Source organism: Citrus clementina, unplaced genomic scaffold (assembly GCF_000493195.1).
Source record: "Citrus clementina cultivar Clemenules unplaced genomic scaffold, Citrus_clementina_v1.0 scaffold_4, whole genome shotgun sequence".
NCBI classification, from domain to species: Eukaryota; Viridiplantae; Streptophyta; class Magnoliopsida; order Sapindales; family Rutaceae; genus Citrus; species Citrus x clementina.
In genome coordinates this window covers 3464702-3488310 of record NW_006262274.1, presented here as the reverse complement: position 1 = coordinate 3488310, position 23609 = coordinate 3464702, and the positions used below count along the sequence as shown (strand labels likewise).

At 33.6% G+C, this 23609-nt stretch overlaps 3 protein-coding genes across 3 annotated transcripts; 1 reads left to right on the top strand and 2 right to left on the bottom strand.

Moving 5' to 3' along the window:
* Positions 1 to 63: 63 nt before the first annotated feature.
* Positions 64 to 2434, bottom strand: LOC18044743 (elongator complex protein 6). Its single transcript, XM_006436116.2, has 5 exons — positions 2135 to 2434; positions 1874 to 1946; positions 1341 to 1546; positions 1077 to 1223; positions 64 to 829 (listed from the first exon to the last, which is right to left on the bottom strand). The coding sequence occupies exons 1-5, from the start codon at positions 2366 to 2368 to the stop codon at positions 707 to 709; spliced, it is 783 nt and encodes a 260-aa protein (XP_006436179.1). The 5' UTR covers positions 2369 to 2434; the 3' UTR covers positions 64 to 706.
* A 3949-nt stretch (positions 2435 to 6383) lies between these two features.
* On the top strand, positions 6384 to 10693 carry LOC18045283 (probable serine/threonine-protein kinase PBL7). Its single transcript, XM_006436115.2, has 5 exons — positions 6384 to 6582; positions 7605 to 7798; positions 8542 to 8731; positions 9280 to 9671; positions 9998 to 10693. The coding sequence occupies exons 1-5, from the start codon at positions 6492 to 6494 to the stop codon at positions 10259 to 10261; spliced, it is 1131 nt and encodes a 376-aa protein (XP_006436178.1). The 5' UTR covers positions 6384 to 6491; the 3' UTR covers positions 10262 to 10693.
* A 380-nt stretch (positions 10694 to 11073) lies between these two features.
* On the bottom strand, positions 11074 to 20287 carry LOC18045282 (TBC1 domain family member 8B). Its single transcript, XM_006436113.2, has 18 exons — positions 19879 to 20287; positions 19020 to 19089; positions 18023 to 18646; positions 17740 to 17925; positions 17509 to 17622; positions 16600 to 16658; positions 16187 to 16253; positions 16000 to 16051; positions 15807 to 15899; positions 15554 to 15637; positions 15016 to 15440; positions 14710 to 14771; positions 13451 to 13520; positions 13138 to 13218; positions 12933 to 13034; positions 12263 to 12387; positions 11781 to 11898; positions 11074 to 11548 (listed from the first exon to the last, which is right to left on the bottom strand). The coding sequence occupies exons 1-18, from the start codon at positions 19941 to 19943 to the stop codon at positions 11345 to 11347; spliced, it is 2601 nt and encodes an 866-aa protein (XP_006436176.1). The 5' UTR covers positions 19944 to 20287; the 3' UTR covers positions 11074 to 11344.
* Positions 20288 to 23609: the final 3322 nt, after the last annotated feature.

The window sequence follows — 23609 nt, the reverse complement described above, 5'->3', positions numbered from 1 at the left end:
TTGAGCATGGTGACAATGCAAAACTAATTTGAGCCACACAAAACTGAATCGAATTGGTGGTGGTCAACAGTCAGCTTGTATAACATGCCCGAGGAACGGGGTCCACCAAGGCATCGCTTTAATGACGTGGCAGAACTTTACACAACTTTTATGTCTTGGCCGATGTTATTGGATGCCTTTTGCAAGTCATTGTCTACGGGGATAAGCTTACAGTTCGGTCGCATGCATCATCCTAACAGTGCCGTTAACCACAGCGAGAGAGACCAAAACATTTGCTTTCCACGTGGCAACGAGAGATTCATCATATACACCCAATGAAGCAATCGAAAAACTTTCCGTTTTAAACAATGCTGTGCTTACCGAATCCCCACAATTATGACGTTCATCTATTCCATAAGACGGCAACAAATAATTTTCAAATTATAAAATTCATCATCCATTCAATAAATGGGTGACACATAAAGTATTCAAATTCCAAAACCCAAGCCTGCCATTAACACGGTAAGTTCTTCTGAACGATATCTCTTTTCACTACTATAACCCTTATCAATAGATATCACAAGCTTCTTCCTCCACAAAACAACATAAAGCCGCGTATAAAAAGGTTAGTGACCATGAAATTTCTGATTCCACAGACAGTAACTACATATCTGCCTATGGATCTGTATTAATCCATTTTCCATTGAGCATTGGAATTGTATGATTCTCAGACGCGGCTCCCAGGATAGAAATATTCAACACTGTTTTCCTTGACCTTGTAGTGAAAATTATGTATCTTGTTGCCTGAGCTCCCTAACCTGTGAGAAGTTCCCTTGTTTAAAACCGTCAACTGCAAGACAGAAATGTTATCGGAGTCTATGAAAAAATAAACAAATGCAGATTACAAAATATAAAACTGTAGCTGGGAAAATGTATATGCCTTCTCAAAATCAACATAAGACAATAGAATGTACTCATTCAATAGATTTTAATTTTTAACCGTGAACTAGGTATGAAACACCAGTAAACACTAATTTTCACAAGCTAAATTAATTTTTCTTCGTTCATTGAGAGCTAAAGTAATCAGACAACCACACCTGTCCATGCACATCAGTTGCCAAACCAGTGCTCAAAGGCTCTGCCTTAACCAAGATGTCCGCAAGATACTCCATCTGTAATATAAGTGTAGGCCTCTCCATACTTGAATAAATATCCTCATGATTAAGCATGATTAACGAACAATCCTGTGCCAGGAATAAAGTAAGAATAGAGAATAAGCAAAAAAGTAGCAGCACTTGACAAAATGAGAGTAAGCATGGGAATAAGTAAAAAAGCAGAAAATAGCTGCAACTATGCCTTACAAATTCGGATGTCAAAGAGTGGCAGTAATGCAGGAAGTCCAAGACATAATCAGATCCACCATTTGCAGCCACCTCCACGAGAGAAATATCATCCATCATAATAGTAACGTAGTCCTTCTTATCTCCCGGTAAGCCACATATAGTTTTCAGTATTTTCTCATACAGCAAAACAAGTCCACCTTCACTGGATTTTCCTTTATCTACATCTAATCATTCATCAACAGAAACGGAGATTCTGGTGAGATAAAATCACTTCAAAAATATTAGTCTTTCTTCTAAGTCCTATCACTTTGAAAACTCAGTCTGATAAATATCAAAAGATATTTTCTAAAAAAACTGATCAATATACTAAAAAACTCGTCTGCATTATACTAAACCTATGCTACCAACAACTACAACTATACCATGTTTTTCATATTAAAACAGGTTTATGAATTGTAAATGGCAGCAATTAACGCGATTCAACGAAAATAAAAACAACATAAACACGAACGTTAAGGTCCAGAAAGAACAATTTTACCTGATTTTCTCACCTGGGCACCGCAGCATAAGCATGTCAAAGAAAATGAATCTCTTGTTATCCCTTTGTGTCACTAGATTGCATCCCTAAGACACCACCATAAGCAAATAACATAAATGCCATTCACTAAAAAGTTTCACAACTCCATGCACTAGAGAATACCGATTAATAAGATTTAACATTCCTAGTACACGCGGGATTTAAGAGAAATTTCACAAACTAAAAAAGGAAAAAAAAAAACGGATTTTTAGACATCAAATGATAGAGAAATTACGAGTTTACGCAGGATTCGATCATAGTGAGAGAAAGGGTTGGCGAAGGCGACGAAGATGATAACATTTGATGAAGTCGGAGAGAGAGAGCGTTTTACGAGCTGGTGAAGCACGAACGAGCCGCTTGTCTCGACGCAGTCCTCGATTAACACAACTCGGCCGCTGAGTGGCCACGGCTCGCTCGGCCCGTCGAGCCCTAAAGCTCTGTCAAGGAGATTCAAATATTGATTCTCCATCTACGAGTGAGAGTGAATGTGAAATAGGGTTTAGGGTTTTCGATTTGGGAATTGGATGAGTTCAATTTATGTCTTTTATATTAATTTTATGGATGGCTAGTCGTTTGTTAATCGACGGCATCAGTGACGAGAAGCGTATATTTGTAATTTATGAAGGACTCGTCGTTTAGTATCTATATAGATAGACGCCATTGCGTTTATTTATGAATAAGTCCTTAACTACAAAATGACCAAATTATCCTCAGGGTTTTTGAAAAATTTAAAGCATTTTCCTTAAAGATATTTTGAGTGTAGCCTAATTAATTAATCAAATACAAATTAAGAATTATGAGAACATGCAACGCATTCAATTGGATGCTATGGAAATGAAGTTTTGGCATTTTTGAGAAATATTTGGCTGCCCCTACAGCTGTTTTATTTTATATATAGTTTTGTATACATGTGTACAAATTTTAAATACACCAAATTAAAAAAAAAAATTAAGAAAGAAAGAAAGAAAGAGTCTAGACCCTAGAGTCTATAATTGTTTGTTTTGTTGGATATTAGAGCCGCATCCCTTTGGCACCAGCTGGCACTCGCACCATCATTTTGTCTTTGAAAAGCCAAAATACATGGGATACATTTATCATATGATTGATTGATGATATATATATATATATATATAAATAAACAAATCTAACTATTATAAGTTGGATAAAATATATATATGTATATAATCGAGTCAATCGACGATTGAAATGGTGCGGGTGCCAGCTGGTTTGCTTTTATACACTAACCAAAACTTTTTTTATTTTATTTTATTTTATTTTATTTTATTTAATCAACTTATAATAGTTAGATTTGTTTATTGAGCCAACATTAACAACATATCTTTATCATTTTAATTTTTTTTTTCTTCTAAGCCATCTTTAGTAATAAGAGAAAGTGAAAATTATGAGATTTGTAAGTAATGAGAAATATAAGTAGATGACAAAAAATAGCGAGCAAATGGTAAGATAATATTTTAAAAAATAAATGTCTACAAAAAGTGATAAGCTTATCTCATTATAAAAAATTATTATTAGTAAACTATAAATTTTAATTATGACGATAAAGGTTCGAGTCTTTATATTCTGTAAGATTAATTTTCTTTTAAATATTTAAAAGTATATCCAATTTGTAAATGTAAAAGATTTCAATATTTTTATTTTACTATAAATATTAATTGATTATATTGAAATAGAAAAAAAAAACATTCAAGTTAGTTTTATATTTATTTATAGATTATGTTCAAACAAAATAAAGAGACCAAATTACAATCGATGATATTGGTAACCCTCTCTTCTAATAGAAAAATTAGGTTTGAGTTGGATTATTAACTATTACAACTTATCAAATGCAAGCAAATGGTAAGATAATACTAGAAAAGAAAAAAATAAATGTTAAAAAAAAGTGATGAGCTTATCTCATTATAAAAAATTATTATTAGTAAACTATAAATTTTAATTATGACGATAAAGGTTCTAGTCTTTATATTCTGTAAGATTAATTTTCTTTTAAATATTTAAAAGTATATCCAATTTGTAAATTTAAAAGATTTCAATATTTTTATTTTACTACAATTATTAATCGATTATATTGAAATGGAAAAAAAAAATTCAAGTTAGTTATATCTTTATTTATAGATTATGTTCAAACAAAATAAAGAGACAAAATTACATCGATGATATTGGTAACCCTCTCTTCTAATAGAAAAATTAAATTTGAGTTGGGTTATTAACTATTACAACTCATCAAATGTAAGCCACCATTAATGAAGACTTACCTTGTCAAAAATTAATAATTTATAAAATGATAAAAACTAGGGAACCACTACTCGTCGGTGTAGCTCTAATCTTAAAATCCTTAACATAATTCATTAGGTCAAAATATTTTTTTTAAAAATGTAGTAGGTTGTTAATTGGGCCCCACATATAGACAGGTGCACCATTCTTTGGTGTAACCGACAAGTACTCTAGATTCTCTTACTAAAAGCTATGTAATTGAAAATGCTAAAATGACGTTAAATTACGGCTTTTGCCGTTTTGCGTTTTACAAACATTTATGAAAAATATTTTTATTCCAATAAATTAAATTTTAATTAATATCCCCTTAAAACACGGATTGACGAAAACGGCTCTTTCAAAAGCCTCGATTTTACCGCCCAAAGGGGCAGCCAAAATAGGTTCTTTTCGCAATTCCAAATAATTATTTTAACCCAATTCTTAATTAAAAATAAAAAGATCCCTAGACATATTAAAATTAAATTGTTTAAATTAATTTTTTTAGTGTCACAGTAATATATTAATTTTCTTTAAATACAATTCATATTCATTCTTTAATACATTATAATTATTTAATAGTGTCATATTATTTATGATATAAATTTTATATTTTAATTTTGTAAGAATATATTAGTGATTTACTCCGTCCAGATTCATTGTATAATTGAATTTGAGATTAATGTTAAGGCAAGATTTGTTGGTTTTATTTATTTATTTTATTTCTAAAGCATATTCTTAATTTGGGCACTTTTCTTGAACGGTCTTAAGGTAAAATGGTATGTGAAAAGACAGATCTAGCCCCTAGTCTTTAGAACCAAGTGACGTGACGCCCGAGTGGAAGGCATTGTTCAGACAATTTTGATGCTTGGTTCGTAATAAAGGAATTTTCAGCAGACAAAACAAAAATTTATGTCTTTGGTATTGTACTTTCACGTATTTATGAATTTACCCCATTAACATGCGATTTTATGATATTTCATCTCTATTACTATCACTTGAAATCTTTGTTCTATTTAACCCTTCACATTTATAAGGATACCTTAATCATAGGAAGAGTGATTGAAATTGCATTTAGTATGAGTTGGACGTTTTAAATTCTGGGCAATAAATTAAAAATATTATAAAAATCTAGTGATATCCCAAATTAAATTACTCATTATGTCATAAAAAATTTAAAAGCAAATCATATTCATAATAAGAAGAAATTTTTTTTATAAGATGATAAAATATGATCTCTCGTTAAAAATAATAAGTAAAACAAGCCTTTACTAAAATTAAAAGAAGTTAGAAAATATGATTTAGTAGTTATTTGATTCAAAGAGTTGAAAATATATGTGCGGGTTTGTGGTTGTACCGCTGTAGTAAGATTACTTTCATGTTTTTAATGCGGATATCATTAAAAGACAAGAAAAATAAATAAATTTTAATATATTAAAAGACAAAAAATGGTATTTAAAGAATAATTTTTTCATCCTTTCGTGCAATAGAGTTGTGCAATTTTTGTCTTCTAGTGATATTTACATTTTAAAATCATACAAACGTTTCTCTTAGATGAATTGCACATTCAATAATCGATATCCATATTATATATGCAAGATTATTTTATTTAAAAATTAATAATAGCAAGGATATAAAGCTAATTATGATTTGTAAATGAAATGATTGTAAAAAATCATGCATTAGACCAATAGTTGTTTCATTAAATTATGTGAGTTAATTTTAAATTATTGTAATATCTTGTATAAATCTAGATATGATAAGCCGATGTATATTATAAAAATTAAATTGAATTATATTCAAAATAAAAACCATCATAAACTGAGTACTCAATTTGACTTATTTTTTGTTAAAATCAAATGAAACACTAATTGAAAGCATTAACTATTATAATGAAATTAAATGAAACACTAATTAAAAATATTATATATTATAACCATCGCAAATTTTTGTTATTTGTCCCAAAATTTTAATTATATATGTCAAAAATTTCATTGTACAAATAATTGTACCTTTCTAACAAAAAAATTAACAAACAATTTGTGACAAATAACAAAAACTTGTGACTATTATAATTTACAAAAAGAGGCAAATACAAAAATACAAACAGTTTAAGGTAGTAAATATAATTTTCCAAGACACAAGGACAGAACTGCAAATGAAAAGATATATACTAGAATAAGCCATCTGTAAGAAATTTAACAAACATACACACTCTCTCTCTCTCTCTCTCTTTATGTCCAAAGTGGGTGTTTGGTCTGCCTTTGTTCTCTCTTCGTAGGTGATACTGTTTTAAAGGTTTAGAGAGAAATTTATAATAAGCCATGGGTTGGTTTCCATGTGCTGGAAAATCAAGCAAAAATGCTAAGAAGAAGCATCATAACAAGCCTATTGATCAGATCCCATCAACTTCTGGTAATTATTTTTCTTTCTTTCTTTTTTTCATCAACAAGACTGAGCTAAATTTTATAGACGCCTTTACCCATCTTTTTTTATTTTTTATTTTCCAAATTTTCACTCTGTAACCCACTAATGTTTATGTCTTTTATGTAGTTCTTTGTCATGCATTTGTATCATATGGACATGCCACAGGTTCTTAATGTGTGTGTGTGTGTGTGTGTGTGTTAAGTGAATGTTTTGATCAGAGTTTTCTGGGATTGGAATAATGTTTTGATCTACTGTGTACATATTGTGGATGTGATTTAAAAAAAAATGTTATTAATTGATTCTGGTTTAATTATTGTTTAAGCCATCTGGGTATGTTTCCTAGTCTTATTGTGCCTAGGTAATGATTATTTTCTGGACATTTTCTAATTGTTGTGATTAGGATTTGTCTTGGGCATTTTAATTAGTTTATAAGTTGTAATTCTTTGGACACTTGTTGATGAAGCTGACTTCTGTTTGTTTTCTGTTAATTTCGGAGCAAAGAAGCTGGGCATGTTATTTATTTATTTATTTATTTTTTCGTGTGTCAATTCAACTCTTTTTTAATTGTTGCCTGTTTCATACTTTGGAAACCTGCATATCCCAAAGCCAAAGAGCTAGTTCTAAGTCAAGACAATAGGTTTAATTAATATTTGTTGTGCAACAGCGCAATTAGTTTACCTTGGGAAGTTAATATAGTCTTCTCTGTTCAGAAATTTTTTTTCTTTTAAATAAATGGCTTTTATGGAAGCACAATGTGGTATTAATTATGGATATTGCTTTTGTTTTGAGTAATAAAAAAGATCCAAGCTGCAAGCCTTCTTGGCCGTTTTTGTCTTTTGTGATTCTTGTTTGTTCATAAGCCTTTAATGATGGCGTAGTAACATTTCCTTTATGATGCAAGTGGATAAAACTTTTTAGCTTTGCTGACTCATTGGTGCTTTATTTTTGGGCATAACTGCATAATCTGTTTGGTATTATTAATTACAGTTTTTGTTCTCTCGTTGCTTTAGAAAAATTGAAGGTGAATTCTACTGTGGATGTAAAGAAGGAGGCCTCTAAGGATGGAGGATCTGATCATATTGCGGCACATACATTTACATTTCGTGAATTGGCAGCAGTAACAAAGAATTTCAGGGCAGATTGTCTGTTGGGTGAAGGAGGATTTGGCCGGGTATACAAAGGAAGACTGGAGAGTACTAATCAGGTTCGTTAACTTTATAAGAGTTTAATGGTTCCAAAAAATGTTTTACACAGTTATACTAGTTTATCTATCATCCTCTCTGTCGTGCTCCAGGTTATCTCGCCGTGCTTCTTTTATTCTGGATGGTAATTTGTATGTGATCCAAATTATGTGCATTTAAACTTACTGCTTATATTTCAACTCTCAGTAAACTTTTTACCGAAACCTCATTTATATCCTCTGCCAACTCTATTCTTCTCCTGCTCTTGTCAACTCCACCAAGGGTATATTGTCTAATATAATTTTTGAATGTTAATGGTTAATGTATCCAAACATGCTATGTTTACATGGAATTCCCAAGCAGATTCTTCATCTTAAATACAAAATGGTAAGAGTACAGATAGCTAAGATTATGAATGACGTCCAAATCAGCATTCAATTTTCATGTTTAACTTTTCAATATATCAATATACAAATGACTGTAAAATGTTGTGCCAGGTTTGAGAGGCTCACAAATCACAGAAAGGGGAATACTTAAGATCCCAATTATGAATTATTCATATTTTTTGCTAGAATAGAGAGAACTGAGGTTCTGTTTTTAATGTAGTAAAAACTTTGATAAGCTCAAAACTTACACGGTTAGTTTCTCTCAATAGAAAGAGTTTTAATTGATATTATTTATGTAGCATTTAATGTTTTTTAAATGATTTAACCGTATGATATAGTCTTGTGGTAAGACATAAACGATGTTGTTTGCTTTGCCATAGGTTGTAGCTATCAAGCAACTTGATCGTAATGGACTACAAGGGAACAGGGAATTCCTTGTCGAAGTGCTGATGTTAAGTCTACTTCACCATCCCAATCTTGTAAACTTAATTGGCTATTGTGCCGATGGGGATCAGAGACTGTTGGTCTATGAATACATGCCATTGGGATCATTGGAAGACCATCTACATGGTATGTATAGCATTAAGTCTCATTCATTTGGTAGTAAGAAGTACTGTTATTTGCATGTCCATATTTGTGGACTAGCATTTGGGCCTCTAAAAGTGTCTCATTCCACATAAATTTGGCGTTGCCTCGAAAAAGGTTTTAGCACAAGAATTACTATTTCTTTAAAAGGTTTCCATGGTTAAAGAAATCCTGCAGGTAAAATTTTTTTCAATCAATCTGATTTTATTGTCACGCTACACTTACAACGTTTGATACTCTTTTATATTAATAATCCAGTATTACAAAATGAATTGTGGTAAATTATAAAACAGATGATCCAGTTTTATCCAGTTCTAGTTCTATGCGTAGGAATTACAGGTAGCAATCAGTTGCCAATACTGCTGTTAAAAACAACACATTACAGTATATGATTCTTAAAAATTCATTCTAGTAATCTGAGGCAGAGGTCATAGAATCTATTTGCTTATTTCGTGATTCTGCTTTATCCAAGCTTCCATATGGCATCTTTTCCCCAATTCAGCAACTTCTCTTGTTGCTTGTTTGTGTCTCAGACCTACCACCAGATAAGAAACGATTGGACTGGACTACAAGAATGAGAATAGCTGCAGGTGCTGCAAAAGGCTTGGAGTATTTGCATGACAAAGCTAATCCCCCTGTTATATACCGCGATTTGAAATGCTCAAACATTTTACTTGGGGAAGGTTATCATCCAAAGCTATCTGATTTTGGTTTAGCTAAATTGGGTCCTGTTGGGGATAAGACTCATGTATCTACTAGAGTGATGGGAACGTATGGATATTGTGCACCAGAGTATGCTATGACTGGTCAGCTTACTCTGAAATCTGATGTTTATAGCTTTGGAGTTGTTCTTCTAGAGATTATTACCGGTAGAAAAGCCATTGACAATACAAGGGCTGCTGGAGAACACAATCTAGTTGCATGGGTAACAGTTCTGTCTTTTCTCTAATGACTTTGTTTTTGACATCATCTCTTATGAGACTGAAATAAATTCAATAAAATTCATGAATCGACAACCTATTGTAGTAAACTAACTTGCATCTTTTCCCTCTGTCACGAGAGGCACCAACAGCATTGTTTATCCTCTTCAGTGGTGAAGTTTGTGTAGTCAAATTACTTATAAATGTTTCTCCCTAGTAGATACCTTTTCTTGGCTAGCAGAATTTCCACAATGCATGAAAGTAGCGGTAGAGGAAGTAATTTGTTTCCCAAATATACGAATCCTTCGATAAAGTTGTTTTGATGTTGCAGGCCCGGCCCTTGTTTAAAGATAGGAGGAAATTCTCACAGATGGCTGACCCAACACTTCAAGGCCAATATCCAGTGAGGGGATTATATCAAGCTCTAGCTGTTGCTGCAATGTGTGTTCAGGAACAGCCTAATATGCGGCCGCTCATAGCTGATGTAGTCACCGCCCTTACCTATCTTGCTTGTCAAAAGTATGATCCTGAATCCCAGCCTGTCCAGAGCTCACGCACAGGCTCTTCAACTCCAAGAATCCGAAGGGAACAGTGAAGCAGTGAAACAGAATTATGCAATAGACTGGAATCGCACTAAGCCCATCACAAAAAACTGTTTCTATGCAGTTCGTGGCAGCACCACTCCAGGATGTTTTCTCTAAATGGGTATTTGTAGAGGTCCTTGCATTGAAGGTCGGCATTATACAGCTTTTAACTGTGCATGAGATGGTGCCTGCTTATCAAATTTTGCATTACTTCCAGATAGCAGGTTGAATGTTCAAACCCCCAGTGTGTGGCTAGGAGGGTGTTTTTTTTTTTTTTTCCTTGCCCCCCTTTCTTTGTTCCTTTCGCTTTCTAGCTCATTCTCTTGTCATATTTCCCAACAAATTCTTTTTGTATGTACTATTGACATTGGAGCTCTGTATCTAAATTCCTTCTACAAAGAAACCGGCTCTCGTTTAAGGAGTATAAATATATGTTTGTTGGTGTAGATGCCAACATATATATATATATATATATATATATGTTGGTAATTTATCAAGTGGTCGCCCCTTCTTTTTGACTTTAACTGGCGTGCACTTTCTTCTATTAGATGCAAGTACTACGTATGATTTATATATATGGGTTTAAAATTTAGATCAGACTCCTCCGATGTTTTGCCTAAAGAAGAACAAACAAAACATCAGAATAATTCTTTAAATCGTTCTTGGGCCTACATTTTTTGGGCCCGGGCCAAGACTGGCCAGACACGCAAACCTTATGGGCCTTAGTAAAACGACCGTGCCATTGTGGCACCTTCATACGGATGAGAGGTTAATAAGGTAACATAGGGACTGTACATATTGATATGAAAAATAAGAGAAAAGATTGTACAATTGCTTTACTATTGAACTCTTGTATTTTCTTACATTTTCTGCTCACCTAAAAACTATTTTTATTGCTACTTAACGAACAAAGGAACAATAAATGGATATGAACTTTATATTTGTTCACTAGTCAAAAATTACAGGCAAACACACTATTTCCTACGCTCAACCTCAGCTTTCACAGGAATATATCTACCAGGGCAATAAAATATAAGAATTGGGCCCGACGGCGGACATATGTGGATGCATCATTATAATAGACCTGTGTTTATCTACTCTTGTACTTCAACACCATCTGTTCCTTTCTGCTCGGTGGTGCTTGGAGTCGGTGCCCCGTTCAGAGGCTCGGTCCTTGGACCCTGTGTCTCGTTTGGTGCCTTGGTGCTTGGTGTATCATTCACAGACCTGGTACTTGGACTCTGTGCCTCGTTCACAGGCTTGACATCTGCTGGCCCATCAGTGCTATTAGCTTTTCCCTGTTGTATCCAATCAAATTTCAATCAGTTAAAAAACATGTAATAAGCCAAGGACATACGTTAAAAATGAGCAATATTTACCCTTTCATATGTTGAATCAATTTAAATGAACTAGCGCCATTATAATCTACTCTATCAATGGTCAGCAAGCCCATCCAGCACCATGAAATCGCATGCAACAATGTACTACAGCAGAGTAACAAATGCTATAGGCAGCATAAGAAAAACACACCTTATTACGGTCACGCCAACCAAGTCCAAATGGTCTAGCAAGTAAACTAATCTTTCTTCCAGGCACTTCTTGTGTGGGTTCTTGATTGCTCCGTGCTGATGAATCTGGATGTGGTGATCTACAAAGCACACTTGTAATTATTAGAAGACAGCTTTCAACCATAGAGGCAATATTCATGTATTACATTAAATGCCTGTAAACCAGTAATCTGCACTTTGTAAGTGAGCATCTTTCTGACATTTTGATCTCCGGGAAGCAAGGTTGGGGGTTTTGATATAAAGAGATCAAACAATTAAGATGTAAAAATAGGGAATGGCAAATTATAAAGGTAAGTAACAAAATACCATTGCAAATCATCAAATAGAATATAGAATATGATAAGAAGAAATATAAGGGATAGTGATGAGTTAAGTTTTGACAAGAAGAATAGAACTCCAGCAAGGCAAAAACAGTCAAGATACGGGAAAAGATTGATTACACACCGTGGAGAAGGCTGTGCTTTGATTTGGCCGGATTGGTATTGCAAGGTAGCTTCCAACATTGATTCAGCCATAACCACTCTCTTCTCCATTTCAGCAAGTGAAGCAATGGCCTCTTCATATTTTTCCTGCACAAATATATATTTTGTATCAGAAGGTTTTCTAATCTGCCAAGGAGACTAAAACATATCTACAAAATATTGCAAACAGCTTATATCAAAGCTGCAGTGCCATTAACTAGTTCACTAAATCATGTGAATGTTATTTCTATCAACCCACATGAAAACAAAACCACAATAGGTTGTGTCCAAAGAATATTTCAGAATGAGATCATGTTACAAGAAGCCAGCTAGATCAAGAGAGTTATTTCAGCTAGTACAACAAAGACAGATATGCCCAGTAAACAGCACTAAAGAAAGACTTGACTGTTTTTAACATTCAGTACAAGAAAGCAAAAGAAAGAGAGATAAATTATATTAAAAAGAATGACAGACCACAAAAGTAAAATGATGGATGGTAGAGAGTGTACAGAGCTGTAAAGCTCTTTGCTAATAGATATGACTCTGCATATTAGAATATAGCTGAATAGGATTCATATTGCGAACCCCAGATAAAAAATTTAACTGCTTTCCATCAAATAGCAAAGTCAGGATCTCCAAAAATAAAGAAATACCTGAAGCACTTGAGCAGCATATCTTTGAGCTGCTGCATCTTGTTCAGCAAATCTGCGAGCATCTTCTGTTACCTTTTGCTCTTGCTCTACCCGCATCAAGACCTTAAAAATTTTGAACCAGTCTCTAAATTATCATGACAGAACAGTCGCCAGATAAGTTTATTCTTCTTCAAGTAGACATTCTAAAGTGGACCAAAAACAATACCTGGATCATGGCACTTTCTTGTTCCTGTTTGTCAGCAAGGATCCTCCGAAGCTCAGAAACCTCCTGTTCTAACTGCTCAACCTGTTGATGACAAGAAGAAATTAAGTGTGCGATATAAATGTCTGATGGAAACTACCTACTAGATGGAAACTGTCTTAATGTGACTAATTTATACCAAATACATGAAATTATAACAACTGATTTAACTAATAAAAACACAATTACGATATCCAACCCCTCATCACAATACATGCATATATACGAGCAAGCAAGCACAAGTACTCCCACATGGATGCACAGGCATTGGACATACCCTCGCGCTTAATTGACGCCGATTATCCTGCTTGACCATCTCCATCAAAGCTGTCTCCAGCTCCTCAGCTCTGACAAAAAGTGGAAAGATACAAGAACATTAGTGATGTAAAACTAGAAACACTAATCTTGAATGATTTAAGAACAAAAGTATTCCGCTAATGAAAATTAAAGCAACTGCTAGATCAAATTCCAGTGACTGAAGAAACATTAGGGGACTGTTCTTTGTTACTAGAATAGAATGTCATCTAACGCAATAATCACTAGTCTTCTTGTTCAAGATTTTTTATACTCAGGATACATCGAGATGTCTGAATTTAAACTAAGTATAAGTACTTCTAATTGATGAGGTTGTTGAACTTTTTGAACTCGCAACTGCTACCTTATAATCTGCAACAGATTATGGTGTCCCCTCTTTCATTCCATAGAACACTCCATTACAGGCAGCAGCCACATGAAAGAAAGAGACAAGGGGAAAGGATTTGAAGGACAATAGTCAACTGGAACATATTTAACTGAAGGAAATCCATAATTCATTTGCAACAACTATTTCGTTCCAGATTGCACTAGTTTGAGGAGAAGAGAGTTTTTTTAACCCACTTTCAGCTGAAAAGAACGTGGAATGTAAGAATTCTGTTTCCTTACAAAGTGAATATCAAAGATTCAGGTAACCTTTATGCTGGGGCATCCAAATAGAATATCCTAGCTAGAGTGGAAGAATAAACAACTTTCATAGGGCTGATAACAGACTGCAGATGCAAATCATCAGGAGTTACCCATCTTTCACTCATTTTCCATCTCCAGGTTTTAACTCAATTTCAGCTGCAAAGTACTTGGGACTAAAAGAATTCCATTTCCTTATAGAGTGACTATCAAAGACTGAGTGATATAGAATATCTTAGCGGGCAAAGAGAATAAACGAGTTTCATGTGGCCAATTGCATACAAATACATATGCAGACCAAGGCAAAATTTCTTAGAAACTTGGTTTTGAATTGTGAAGAACTTGTACAACAGATCATATCGATTGAAGTATACAACAATGAACAGCTATCATATGAACAATTATCTGAGAATAGACAGGTATAGCAGCAACCATCAAAACAGAAGAACCTATGCACTCAATATATTGTCAGCCTCTGTACAAGGTTTCTGTTCCTTTTCTCCTTTTATTTTCACGAGAAACATAAACAAAGTATATAATGACTGGAGTGTACTTGCATCAATACAGGTTCTCATACAGCATTTAGAAGGCACCAACCTAAGTAAAGCAGATCTTTTCTCCTCCAGCAACCTGCATAATTCGACCTTTAACCATACCACCTGCAAGTAGAATGTAGACCAAGTATTACAAATCAGTGTATATTGTAATAGAAGCACTTTAGTTTACCATCTAATGCCAGCTATAAATGTACTGATCTCAGCTCAAAATTGTGTGTATCATATGGTATGTTATACTAAAACATCCTTCGCAGGTATTAGGACATGAATAATGGGATGTTTGATCTCATAACTCTAAAATGATGAAGATATTATGCTCAAAAGTAGGAGAAAGCATATAACAAACCTGCTCTTGAAGATCTGGAACCGAATCTATCTCCCCATCTCCTGTTAGGCTAATAAGAACCTCATCTGCATTTGTGGATCCAGATTCTGAACGAGATAGATTACCATTTGTCTGTGGATCATCCAGTTGTACTCCTTTATTTGGATCTATCAGCATTGATTTAGGGTCTTGCTTAAAATTATATAGTTTAGATGCTAGTCCCTGAGAATCCTTCCGAGCTAGAAGGCCCTTTGATCTTTCCTCAACAGCAGCTATTACAGCCGGTCGATGCTTGTTCCTCAACTCCTTTAATCTGTTTTCATTCACATTTTGGTAACCCATGCAAGCAGTCAATACAAGCTGACTGCTATCAAAAGTTGAGCCAGCCAGAGTCTGTAGCAAAGTAACTGCATCTCCAGCATCCTTAGTTGTAACTAATGCAGGGCCTACAAGAAACTGAGTGAAAGTAAGTTTCATAAAGTAAACTGGCCAAAAGGTTTCTGTTCATGTTTCATAGCACATGATATGATCCAAAAACTTGGAAGCTTTTACCCAGTACCATATAATTCCATCAAAGCAAGTGCGGTTCTGAAAAGCATGACCCTGTTTCCTTCAAAAAGAAGCACGTCCCAGATGCGAAGAACTGCAAAAGGGGGGAGTCCATCAGATTATATGGAAGAATGAACTTGCTAAAGTACAGCGATGCGAACTACATTACCAACATGCAAAAGTTAAACCAAGCCACATTTTTTTTTAAATTCCAATTTTATGATGAAAGGTTAATTCATGAAAGATACAGCATAAAACCTGACCACTTTCCCAGGGAAGCATGTTCATGAAAATAGAAAGGAACCACGGACCAGTAACCCATGCCACCTGTACTCCAAGGTAATCGAGATGATTGACTGCACCAGGTATTAGCGTGATGTCAGAAAACAACCATCCACTTTCATAAATAGAGAGTGCTTGAGAATATGCAAGAACAATGATAAAAGATAAACAAACCCAATTTAGGAAATCTCTCGCGCACCAACTCCTCAAAAACTAATTGGTCAACCTGACAAATAAAAAGATTCATCAGATACCCATCGGTAATTGAGTGATTTCTTCCACCTCATTAATGTTTTCTTTGAGGAAAAAGCACAAATACAGAAAACGGCTAAAAGGTAAATGGAGTCATTGGAAATGTTACCTGAGATTCTATCATTTCCTCCGAGTAATAGCCATCAAAATAGTCGTCAAGAATGCCCATCAGCGCCCTAAAAATTTTACAATAAATTAGAATCAGTTGAAGGCAATAATGAATTTATTTATCAGTTCAAAATCTTTCTTACCAACTGGTAAAAAATTTATAAAAAAAAGGGAATACTCATGATTTATGAACTTATAATTATAAGTTCAGTCCATATCAGATCATACAAGGATGTTGTTATTATTATTTTAGAAAAGCATATACAATAAAACAGCCGCTGCTATAAATATGATCCTAGGAATGCAAAAAACAAAAGAGAGGGAAATTTAGCATAACATCATCTATACTTCCAGCAAGAGACCAAAGAAGTTAATGATAAATTGAATATATATAAATGAAGTTCCTGAACCTACCAGAAGGCATTTTCTTCAGGCATCAGAAGTAGCAGCAAGGCAGCAAAGAAATTCATGGCCTGCACACAAAGAGAATAATTAGCTAGATAGTTACCAACAGTTTATTATAATGATTACACAGAACGCTTCTGAAGTAAAAAAGTTTTGTTACTGCACCAACTAAAGTAATTTTAAATTATTGTAAATGAAGAAATTTCCTTTAGCAGAATATAGAAGCTTCATGTCACATTGAAATCTTCAATTCATAATTCAAATTTTCAAATTTTCATAAAAGGAGCTGCACATCACTAATGATTATAATTTAAAAACATGTGGCTGCTATTTACTAACATCAATGATAAAGAACCAATACAAGCCTTGATTGGGATTTGCTAGTGCACACAACTGGGTCAGACAATCTCAAACAAGCTTCCACGTTTCAGAAAAAACCAGATACAAATATACTTAAATTCCATTAAGTCGTGCAATAAATCCCTTGTGATATGTATTCAACTTTACCAAGTGATATAATAAGCCTATTACTTGCTAGTGAACCACATCAATTGAAAAAACCCTCTTTACCAGCTAGTGCATGAACCGTATGTAAACTTTTTTTTTATAAGAAACGGTAATAACTTTATTTCTATTAAAAAGCCATAAAAAAGCACATATATACTTCATTTTATTCATTTCTCATGTCATGAAAATTAGGTAAAATTCAAATTACTTCAATTTTAATTTCAATTTCACCCTCAAAAAAAAAAATTGAATTAAAGTTGTCAGCATCATGCATGAGGTACACAATAAGAAGAAGCAATATCTTGCAAGTATCACAAAATTATAGAATGATTCCTTTCCCGTCTGGCCAATGACATTGAAAAACCATAAGCATGACATAAGGAAACACAATACCACTAGAAAACAAAATACCTGACAGTACCCAACAGAGGGATTATGACGAGCATAAGCTGTGAGTAACCGTCTCAAAGCATTTCTACCATCATTATCTAGAGCAGGATGACCCGGGAATGTTCGAGGCAAATCCTGCATTCGTATCCAATATGAAAGTTAGGGCAGTGGGGAGCCAGTATGGATAGTTTCAAATTAATGAACACAGCATGAAAGAACTGAATATACTGGGCACAGAAATTAGATATTGACCTTCTCAATTTGCCCCTTCCATTTCTCTGGCAGACATACAGAATCTTTGGTTGAGCTCTTGCTGTCGTTGTCGGACTGCGAGCTATGTTGTTCCATGTTATTGCCAAAATTACTTTCTGCAGAAAGTAGATCTTGATAGTACTTGTCCACTCGACGCGCCCTCACACCCACAAAGGCTTGCCAAAGCTGAGATTGTAAGAATCGAACAGTTAAAAAAATTATCATCTGAACCTAAACTTCACTGGAGGTAAGAGAGAGAGAGGACCAAAAGTACAATACATACCTCTCCTCGAAGTGCCATGGGCAGTCCCCCACGAACAAGGACCTCCAACTCTTCTTTCCAAGGGAATAAAGACTGTAGGGTAGTGGCATCAATGGCAACAGCGCCAGTGACAGAGGCACTCACACTATCATGTGAAGGACTATCTTGAGTCGGGTCTGACTTCTCCACATCATAAAACTCATCATCAGAATCCTCCTCTGAAGCTCCCTTCAAGGACTTAGACTCGTCGGAAGGAGGTGATGGCTTCCCTCTTCCAGTCTGTTCACCTTTGGGAATACTTCCTTTCTTCTTTACACGAACACTCATCATGTCTTCAATGGCACGGAGTGATGGTCTAATCTCAGACCATATTATAATCCTATGAGTTTTTTTCTCAGTGGTTGACAATATCTCCTCCTTTTCCGTGGCATTTTCAGAAGAACTATCTGAGCCAGGCTTCTTGACACTTGAATCGTCTACCTCAATAACCTTCTCCAGACTATCACCCACCTCCTCCCCCTTAGCTTCTGTGCGCAATGCGTTGTTATTTCCCTCTGTAGATAAACCATTTATAGGCAATTGAGCTGACTCAGATTGCCTTTCTAAGAAACTATTCCACCTATCTGATCTTTCTTCCTCTTCCTCCTAATATCATGCATTAAAAGCAAAAAATCAGTTATTTTCTTCTCAAAAATACAATTTTCTGAAAATTCAATTTGGTTTCTGAACAACAGGAGAAAATTATACTTTGCAATCAGAAACTCCCATCAAATATGACTCATTAAAACCAAATGGTTCACTCCCGTGTGCAAACATGTAATTGGTCTGCAACCCTCTGATGTTTTTCATTTTTTCGTTCATCAAACAAATCATTCACCCATTATTTCAAAGACCAAAATAAACATATCACTTGGAAATTTCTTTTCCGGTCTCTTCATCAAGAACGTCTCGACAATCAACAGAGACAATAAGATCATGAACTTGAAAACAACTACGTTAGAGTTGGAATGAAGAAAACCTTGTAAATATTAGCATACTCTCGGTATCTTTGTACATGCTGAGGTCTCACTGCAAATCCATAAACATCCCTGTCAAAACCAAAATAAATTTCTATTAAATCCCAAATTCAAAGAACCTTCTCATTGACAACATAACACTTCATGCTAAAATATTAATCAAATACTCATAACAGCATCAAGAAACCCAAACCATCAATGACAAGCCGAACAACAGAAAAGTTTTAAAACAGCAGCCAACACAAATTACCTGTCATCCGCCTCCAAAGATTGCTGATTCACAGTAGACAACAACATATTCCACTCAAAACCACAATTCTATTTCCCCAATCACTCGCCATTGCATAATACATTCACTTAAACTCAAGTTCACAATGAGAGCACCACATTTTCCACCCAAAAACCTAAATTAATCCTAATAAAATCCAATCAAATCGTGACCAATTCAAATCCAGATCAATCACCAGAAAGGGAGGGGGGGTTCTAATCAAGATTTCTCCAAGAATTGCACATTAAATGAGAATTCGTAAATGCGCGCATAATGCATCAATATGAACACAGTTGCGTATAAATCAACGTGATCGACGCATTTGAAATTTATTTTTTTAACTTACAAAAAGCGAATCCAATTCGGAAACGCAAAATCTGTCGCAAATTTTCAATAATTAAGCACGAATCAAAGTCAAAACAGTCAAAATCATCACATCACAGGATGACACGAACACGTAGCGATCGACCTGCGTGCTAAAACTAAAATAAATGCTTTGGAGATAAATAAATGAAAAATGAGAAAGAGGAGGGGGAGGACACGTGGCGAGAGGAGGTACTAGGTAGTACGGGAAAGGAGAAGAAGGATAATACCGCTTGTGTTCGAAAGCAAGGAGAGGGTGGTTAATGGCATTGGAATTGGAGGCAGCCGTCTTCATAGTCGTACTACGTGGATCGATTCGATTGGAGCGTGTGGTTGGAGTTCGTTGACGCGATGGATTGATGGATGGTGTAAGAGAGATCTCGCTCCCTTGATTTTCTGCAACTGAATTGAGAGAGAGAGAGAGAGAGAGATGGCTTGGTCTTGGACTCTTGGAGGCCTCGCTCTTCGAACTTGGTACAGATAGTGAAGACGAGAGAGTGATGTGGAAGGTGGTCACGTGGAAAGAGCGTGATTAGCGTTGCATTATTACATGATTCGGTGGATTCTTAGCACGGAGTTCCAAAATGGGGAAGAGCAAGAAGACGGAGTTTATAGTAAAGCACATTATTTTATTTTTCTTTTCTTTTCTTTTCTTTTTTTTTTCTTAACAGAAAAGAAAGAGATTGGATGATAAAATAATTATTACTATTTTCTTTTCTTTTTTTTCTTTTTTTTTTTAAACAATGTATTACTAGGACGGGACCAAGCCAGACAGTCTGTGTTCGTCATATCAATGATGTTGTCGTTGTGGCAAGTTGGTAGACACAATAAAGTTAAAGTTATATATGCATTTGACTTCAATTATAAAAAAAAAAAAACCAAAGGAACGATACAGTTAAAAATTCTATTATATAAATTATTTTATACAAATTAATATAACATTATATGAGTGATTGAATGAAATTATCACATATCTCACATAATTTATTTTTATTCAACTAATCATGTAATATTTGATTGATTTATACAAAAAATAGTTTAATCAATAGTTCGTAAATATGACATTATTATTAAATTAAAGAAAATAAAAAATATTACTCAAAATTTAAAAATATATTGAAAATTTTATGAGTGGCGAGGTATAACATATTGTACTATAATTGAACCTTTAAATAGATAGTTTTCACATCTGTTCTCAAATTTAGTGAAAAGAGATTCAATTTACTTTAATATGATGTGAGTGATTTTTTTTAATAGTTTAAATAAAGTATATTTTTTCTTAAAATATTTAAAATTTATTTTTAAGCTACTTTTATCATCGTTATATCAAGTAATAATAGTAACGGTGTAAACATTAAAAAAACAAATAAAGAAAGCCATTTTTAATAGTGATTAACAAGGTCGTCCACGAGACTATTAGTAAGTAATTCAAAATTTTCCAATTTTCATACAAAACTTAGGAGGAAAAATAAAATGTTAACGGCAGCAGGTGAAAGTATATATGGTCATTTTGTCATTCCATTAGTGTCGGCAAGGCCATTGAAAATGAAATTAAAAGGATACAAGAATTAATGAATGGATAATGATGCGTCTTTTTTATCATGCCCTTAGCCCCAGAATAAAAATATATAAACGGGTTAATTTTGTCCTGCCCCCAACTGTTTCAACATTTTTTGCCACGCATTCATATATTTCGAAAATACTCACTTCACACCCAATTTCGTTAATTTGACCGTTATGTTTAACGGAGCTATTTAAAATTTAAGTAAATATCCGAAATACCCCTTATCTTGAATTAGAGAAAAATAAAATGAGATAAAATATTAATTTAATAATTAATGTTTACATTAAAAAATTTTATTTAAAGACAATTAATAATAATTTCATTAATTAAATTATCAAATAAATTTAATTTATCATCATCAAATAATATTTAGGATATGAATTTTCAAATTTATCTTTTGACCGTTAGAATAAACGGTCAAATTAACAGAATTGGGTGTGGAGTGAGTATTTTCAAAACATATAGATGCGTGGCGAAAAATGTTGAAACAGTTGAATGTAGGACAAAATTAACCCTATATAAAAACCACCATGCCTCTTCATTACCCTCGCCATATCCATGAGCTGAACCCTAAACACGTAGGCCCACGTGTACATTATTATGACTAGACATTCAAAAGTTGTACCTTTTTGTCACCAAGTCACGACCTATCTTTCTTCAGAAATAAAAAATAAAAATCACGCCTATTTGACCAGTTAAAAGAAAAGAAAAGAAAAGAGAAAAAAAAATTGCACTTTTAAGATTTGCTCACGTCGGTGGTCATTCCCACTGTTTTTAAAGATGGATATTTCAAATTTATTTTATTAATGAATTTCATTTAGTCAGATGAAAATAAAAACTTTATTATTAATACACTATAATGTACAACAAAATTAGTGTACGGTGTATAATATTACCATCGTCGCCCCTTTGTCCAATTTGAGAGAAGAGTAGAGGTGGCTCTTTTCCTCGATGTTTTGTAAATGTTTTAACGTTTTACTTATAAGGTGGATACGAATCAATGTCAAATAATAATAAGATTATATAATATTATTATAATTCAATTTTTTTTCGTTAAGTGAATCCCTCTATTATAAACAAAAGCCACTTGTAATTGACACGTGGGGTGTTCAGATGTGGATTTAAAGTTTTTAAGCACTCAAAGAAAGTGTTAAGCACAAGTTGAATCATTAATACAATAACCTTCATCTTCATTCTACAATTAAGTTTGTTGTTTTGTGAAGACATTGAGATTTTTTTTTTTTTTTCACTTTGACGTGGCAACATTTTTCCACTAGTACTTAACTATACAAGTTATTCTTGTATTAAAAAAGAGTGTCTAAAGAGGCTATATATTGGGACCAATAATTCTTTAATTAATTTGGTTGACACCTCTTCTTTATTCTTAATGTAGTATACAGTATACACATAACCGACAAACCTATTTTAATAATCATATACATAACTGATAAACCCATTTTCATAATTAATCTATTGTTTTAAGCTTAATATAGAAAGACGACCAAAGTCTAAATTAAATTTTTAACTTCTATCTCCCTAAGATTTAAACTTGAATGGGCAAACAAAGAAACTGCTTGAAGATTATTAAGCCAAACCCGTGAAGTCAGGGAAGATAAAATAATGTCTAATAAAGTAAAGTCGAGAAATATAAGGATATATCAATACTCTCTTCTTCTTATTATTTTTTTGTAGATGTGACTAAGTAAAGTGCATAAATTATATTGTAAATTCTATGGATGGTAAAACCCAGTTCCTGCCTGGGTATGGCAATTCCCGGACTCTGTCTGGATATAATTTTTAGACACTCAAGTTGGATTTTTTATCTTAGATTTTTATGCCTACATTTTATGTTTTATAATATTATTTCTGTATATTTTTTTTATAATTTATTTTAATGATATTAGACATGAAAATATTAATTTTAAATGTTTAAAGTTAATATAATTATTTAAAATAGTATATATTTTATGATTTTTAATAAAATATGAGTTATGAGTAGGACCCGGGTTTATCAACTATCAATTGACACTTAGAACTAACTTGGTCTCATCCTCCAACTGAGTATTGCCTGGTCTGTAGGGATGATAATTTTTCCTGTTGGAGGATCCCATTCCGTTTGGGACGGGATTGAGACATATTTTTGTCCCAAAAAAAAAAATAAAGGGACCGAAATCGAACATTTTTTTTAATCTCATTTGCATAAACAGGACGGGACTAGGATTGACAAATCTTGTTCCATCTCATCTGATTGCCAGCTTTGTTGGTTTGGTCTATTACTATATTATTGAATTATTAGATATTTTAACACGACTGAAGTTAGTTACTGTCTAAATTTATAATTTTTGAAGCGTAAATCTTAATATTAATGTGCAATGAAAGCAAATGGGCAATTAAAAA